At 36.1% G+C, this 5,374-nt stretch overlaps 1 protein-coding gene across 1 annotated transcript; it reads right to left on the bottom strand.

The window, feature by feature from the left end:
- Positions 1 to 1,794: 1,794 nt before the first annotated feature.
- LOC121249639 (GDSL esterase/lipase At1g71250) lies at positions 1,795 to 4,602 on the bottom strand. The gene is made up of 5 exons (XM_041148362.1): positions 4,283 to 4,602; positions 3,192 to 3,319; positions 2,784 to 3,026; positions 2,328 to 2,583; positions 1,795 to 2,111 (listed from the first exon to the last, which is right to left on the bottom strand). Exons 1-5 carry the CDS (start codon positions 4,566 to 4,568, stop codon positions 1,897 to 1,899), a joined length of 1,128 nt encoding a protein of 375 aa, XP_041004296.1. The 5' UTR covers positions 4,569 to 4,602; the 3' UTR covers positions 1,795 to 1,896.
- Positions 4,603 to 5,374: the final 772 nt, after the last annotated feature.

Below are 5,374 nucleotides of genomic sequence, written 5' to 3'. Positions count from 1 at the left end.
CTGTATAACTGCTATTTAAATCTTTACTGATGTTTGATTGTAATTAAATTCTGGTACTTAGTTGACTATCCGCTGCGTTATTTTATTTAAACACTGTTGCATGTACACACACTGGCACTTCGTTGGGATGTGTGACCGTGTTGTCACCATCCTGGCGTCTCGATCCCTGTGTATTTATATAAGGGGGATTGGGGGCGCCACATCTCACAAACAAATAAAACGGATAAACCTCTTTCAACTCTATGAAAAGTTGAATGGTGTTGACAACATTAAGAGAAAGGAAAAAATCAATTTCAATATGCTAAATAAGGGGAATTTACAAAAGGATGATAATAAAGTTAGAGGAACTTGCATTGATGAATAATATGGTTGGAATAATAGTGGAATTAAACAATATTACATCGTCGGTTTTTGGATATTGATTTAGACCCGAAAGATCCAATTACTGTCTGGGTGGGGCCGTGGGGAAGCAAACGAACGGGATGGCATTAAAGAAATAAGATAGATAAGCAAGTGCGTTTTGGTAACAAGGAAAAGTGAAATTCCAAAAGGGTGGCGGCACTGGTGGGATGAGAGGAGGAGGCAGTAATACACGTGAGGTGTGGGGAATGAGAGAGAGAGGAGGAGTATTATCTGGCAGTGGCAGTTGGGCCGGGCAGCTGTCTCCAACTTGTTTGACCAGAGAAAGCGACAATTATCCATACATATGCCATACGACAGACAGGCAGTGCTGCTTCTGGATATATACTTTAAGAGCAGCTGTCTTTGAACTGTAAGGGAGGTATGAGAGGCAGAAACAGGGGGCAGAGTGTCTGTGTTTTTGTGCGTGAGAACCAGCTCATTCATACACATGCCTGTCTTTCAGCTTTATTTTATCCCCTTCCCCCACAGTATTTCTCTGGGGACCACTTCCAACTAGGTTTCGCTCCCACCAGCTTGTCTATTTCTTTCCTAAAATGTTATCCTTACTCCTCGTACTACTACCCCTCCCTTAACCAACTAGGTTGCTTATCTAAAAATTAAAGAGATTATTATTATTATTTTAATTTTTTCTCCTTAGAAATGTATTTTTTTTTTATCTAGTTAAAGAGAAAGGTATTTTTTATAGTTAAATATTATTATAAATATTTAGTTACAATTATGACTGGTTTGGATAGGGAGATGAGATAAGATGAGTTGAATAAAATATTATTATAATATTATTTTTTAATATTATTATTATTTTATAATTTAAAAAAATTGAATTGTTTATTATATTTTATGTAAAAATTTGAAAAAATTGTAATGATGAGATAAAATAAAATGAGACGAAACCATCTCCGTATCAAACAGGGAAGTAAACATATGCATTAATATTCTGACTTCAGCTAGCTCAAATTACAAGGGTTTCTTCCGGATTATAATTTTTGTGGGATCGATATATACCCAACCATGAAAGAACTGGAACTGTGATTGATACTTTTAAATTAAACACTATCGACCTTCATAGCCCAGCTATGTCTGAGACCACTTCTGAAGGAGCCGTTCGGCCTACCTTACCGGCTCCAAAAGACAAGCCCATTAAAAAAAATTATAAGATCCACCTCGTTTAGGGTGGTTGCAATTACTCCTTGTTTTGGATTATAATGTACGTTTTGGTTGTCCAATTGTTATTTTCTTTTCTCGATTATAATCTTCATCTCTGATTCAGCATCGGCACTCATTTGTAATCAAAGAACGAATATCGACTTTAGCACTCTCTTGGTTGAGAAGTACTGGAGTTGCCAGAAAAGGAATTCGACAAGCATATATGCAAAATACTTTCAAAACTTTCCAATTTGCCAAACTTGCGAAAACAAGCAAACATATATAACTAACATGAGCAGCAGACAAAAAAAAAAATTATTTTTATGATGATCAGATGAGTGACAGTTGTTGGATGTTGATGGGGTAACAATCGGAGGGTGGGCCGGAGAAAGCTCGCCAAGCAAGAATGGCGTTTGCAACTTCTGTGGGATGGAAGGCGTCCCAAAACATATACTGGCTCCTGTTTAGGCATGGAAGTTGAAATGGCAGACACGTTATTTGTCCCTGCCCAATTCCGCAGCAACCTCTATCAATCACGCTGAACCCTGCAATATAATTTTCTCATCGTTCCAAGTGATCACAACTATATATATATATATATATATATATATATATATATATATTGCCAAAATAAGTATATATATAATTGCATGGTATACAAACTGCATGCTAATCTTAATGCTCTAATTAGTTTTTGGTCCATCGTGATCAATGCTTGATCCTGATGATATATATAATTATTTATGGGTATTAATCCTTACCATAAGAGGCAGGGTTATTTAGGATGTCACCAATAGCAGCGTAAGTGTTGCCATAGACAAAAACAGCGCCGGGGTGGTTGCCGTTGAGCTGCGTGACCAGCGATTTGAGCCCCTCATTAAAGGTACCAAGAATCTGATTGACATTGTCCACGCACCTTCCCGGCAGGGCTTGACCTGTGGCTCTCTGGTTAGGGATGCAGCCAAGCGGTCCAACTCCTGCTAGTACAAACTTCCTTAACCCTACACTGTGCAGCGCCTGGTTTAACAAAATTTTAAACCAGATTAATTAATTAATACACAATGCATGATAACAAAAAAAAAAACAAAAAGAAGATAATTATTTCATGATTCCAACCCAAGATACATACATACAACTAGATATTATATATATATATACATAGTTAATAAAATGGTGAAACTATATTTATACATGATCATGTATTATTATATATATACCAGAAGTTGACGGGCATAGCGGTTGAGGAGAAGGTTGGCAAAATCTGGAGGGTTATAATTGTAGCTTGATGGATACATTGATGGCATGAGGTAGTTGTTGATGTAGTCGTTGCTTCCAAAGACCAGAATGGCTATGGATTTAGCTAGGTATTGGCTCAGGCTCGTCCCATTCATCATCGTTCTTAATTGATTTAATGTGGTCTCAAAGTTCAGCACTTGTTGGCTTAGGCTGTACCGCTCTCCCTGCATGCATGCATCCGCAACACAATTATTTTATTGATACTGCATATATGCATTTTTACTTGAAATCAACATTAATCGTACAATTTATAAGTGGGCCCTGATCCATAACTATATATATTAATTAGTACTCTGAATATTGCTTAATTAATTAGATCTAGTACGTACGTAGTGTTGGCCGGACTCATCAAGGATGCCAGCAGCTGCTGAAGCATAGTTCACTCCAGTAAGTATTCTAGTTCCATTCGTGTTGGAATCTGCGAAGGCCGGGAGATATGGAATACCCAACAACCTGCCTGCAAACCAAAGATTAATTCGAAATTAATGAACTTAATTAATACCTCTTCTTGCTCAATTATTAGCCCAATTAACTTCTCTTTGAATTGATCGTGAACAGCTTAATTGACAATATTTACTTATCGATCGATCCATACATACGGCCAAATTCTGAAATTACTGCATGTTAATAACACCGACTTCCAATCTTCTATTGAACTTCCAAATTTATCCATTGAAGATTACATATCTTTAATTATTTTTTCTTTCTTTGAGGGGAATTAATGTTAATTCCCTTTAATGAAGCGAGTTGGGCCTAAAATCTGCTTTTATATATTTTGGTACCTATTCATTGCCCATATATATATATGTTTGTCGAACACTACTGCTTCCGAAGGAATATCTAGTTATCTAAGCAATTAGATGCGATGCCAGCGCCATGTATATCTCTCGGTTGCATGCAAGACATGACTATTAAATTTGATTGAAATTAACATTTAGAAGTGCATTAAAATAGTAAAAACATGAGGATCAGGAAGAGCATGATTGCGAGAACAACAAAATTAAAGTGACAACGTTGATCATCAATATTTAAGCATACAAAACAGCCATATATATGAAGTTAGCTTGATATAATACTCGGGTTCTTCTGATTATCTCTAAGGTTGTACCACTCTCTGATCTCTCTCTCTATATATATATATATTATGATTAATTAGGTTCTTGCGCATGAAGCTGGTTTCTATGACATGCATTCTCAAATTTATCAATTATATATAAAGTTTAAAATAACATCTAAAAGTAGTAGTAATCTTGAAAAAACCGATCATGGATGAATATATATAATTATTTAAAAGAATAAGATGTTTCTCTCCATATCTTTAGAAAAATAAATGCCAAAAGGAAAAAAAAATGGATTAATGTTCTTTGCTCGAACGCCAACATATACATGAAATTAAATAGAACCTTAGAAAGTTTATTACCTAGCATATCAACAAAGGTTTCGCCATTAGTGAATCTCCCAGTAGGGCCACTTTTGAAGTCACAACCATAAGGAAAGTAATTGGCTTTTGCCATGGAGCTTAGGAAGTTGTTGTTACCAACATCAACCAAGGAATCTCCGAACACAAACATTGCTGGAACCCGCTCATGTGACCCGCCGGCAGCATTAATCCCATTAGAGAATTGCAGGGTTATAAGCATCATAGTCGTTGTGAACCACAGCTTTTGATTAGAAATTGTAACTATTTTCTTTACTTCCTCCTTCATTATTGTTTTCCGGTAACGGAAAAAATTAGGAAGATCAGACATGCTTTGGAGATGAAAATGAATGCTGGTGGGGAATATAAAGGTGGTGAGAAGGGAGGTGAAATCTGTCCATTTGGAAACGGCTAATCTTGTAATGCAAGCAATACACATGTTATGTTGCGTTTGTGTATGCCTTTTCCCCTGACTTTCAGACGGTCTTTTTAACGTTCGTTTTGCCTTTCTAGGTTTTGGATGTCCGTTTCTTTCCTTTTTGCATCTAAACAAGGACGCACGTCAAGGTTTCTAGTAGTAGGCAGGCGGTCTATGAGTAAAATCTCGTTTAGTCTAGCATGTAACCAATCAGCCTAACAAAGACAAATTTAAAGGTTTTTACATGCATGGATATTCGTCAGCGATCTGCTCTTGGTTGAGCTTTGGAACATCATTATCACTATTCAGAGGAAACGCCAAAATGTTTATATAATATAGACATGCACGCCATTATGGAGGCCGGGATATATATCTATATATATATATATACATACGTACATACATATATATATATATATATATATATTTGTATATATATATGCTAGGTAATTCTTCATTTTATTCATGTAAATCTGATTAAGCGGGCCGGTAATCGAGGGGATCAATATTCCTAATTGTAAATTGGATTAACAAGCATGGCCGGTAAGCTATCATATATTGTTAACATGAGTCCAATACTCCATTAAATACGCAGGCAATTATTAGGAGCCAAGCAGCAAGATATGCATGCTGCATGATATATTAACTTTTTAATTGCAAATTACAATGAGACCATC

The sequence above is a fragment of the Juglans microcarpa x Juglans regia genome, chromosome 2D, assembly GCF_004785595.1.
Source record: "Juglans microcarpa x Juglans regia isolate MS1-56 chromosome 2D, Jm3101_v1.0, whole genome shotgun sequence".
Lineage (NCBI taxonomy): Eukaryota > Viridiplantae > Streptophyta > Magnoliopsida > Fagales > Juglandaceae > Juglans > Juglans microcarpa x Juglans regia.
Note: the sequence above shows the minus strand (reverse complement) of the source record. Positions and strands in the feature narration are given on the sequence as shown.

Bases quoted from the DNA above. Each gene is read 5' to 3' on its own strand.
- LOC121249639 (XM_041148362.1), bottom strand. From the start codon at position 4,568: ATGAAGGAGGAAGTAAAGAAAATAGTTACAATTTCTAATCAAAAGCTG. The intron at 3,027-3,191 runs GTACGTACTAGA...GCATGCATGCAG, and splicing joins ATGAGTCCGGCCAACACTAC to GGAGAGCGGTACAGCCTAAG. The intron at 2,584-2,783 runs GTATATATATAA...TTGTTAAACCAG, and splicing joins GCTATGCCCGTCAACTTCTG to GCGCTGCACAGTGTAGGGTT.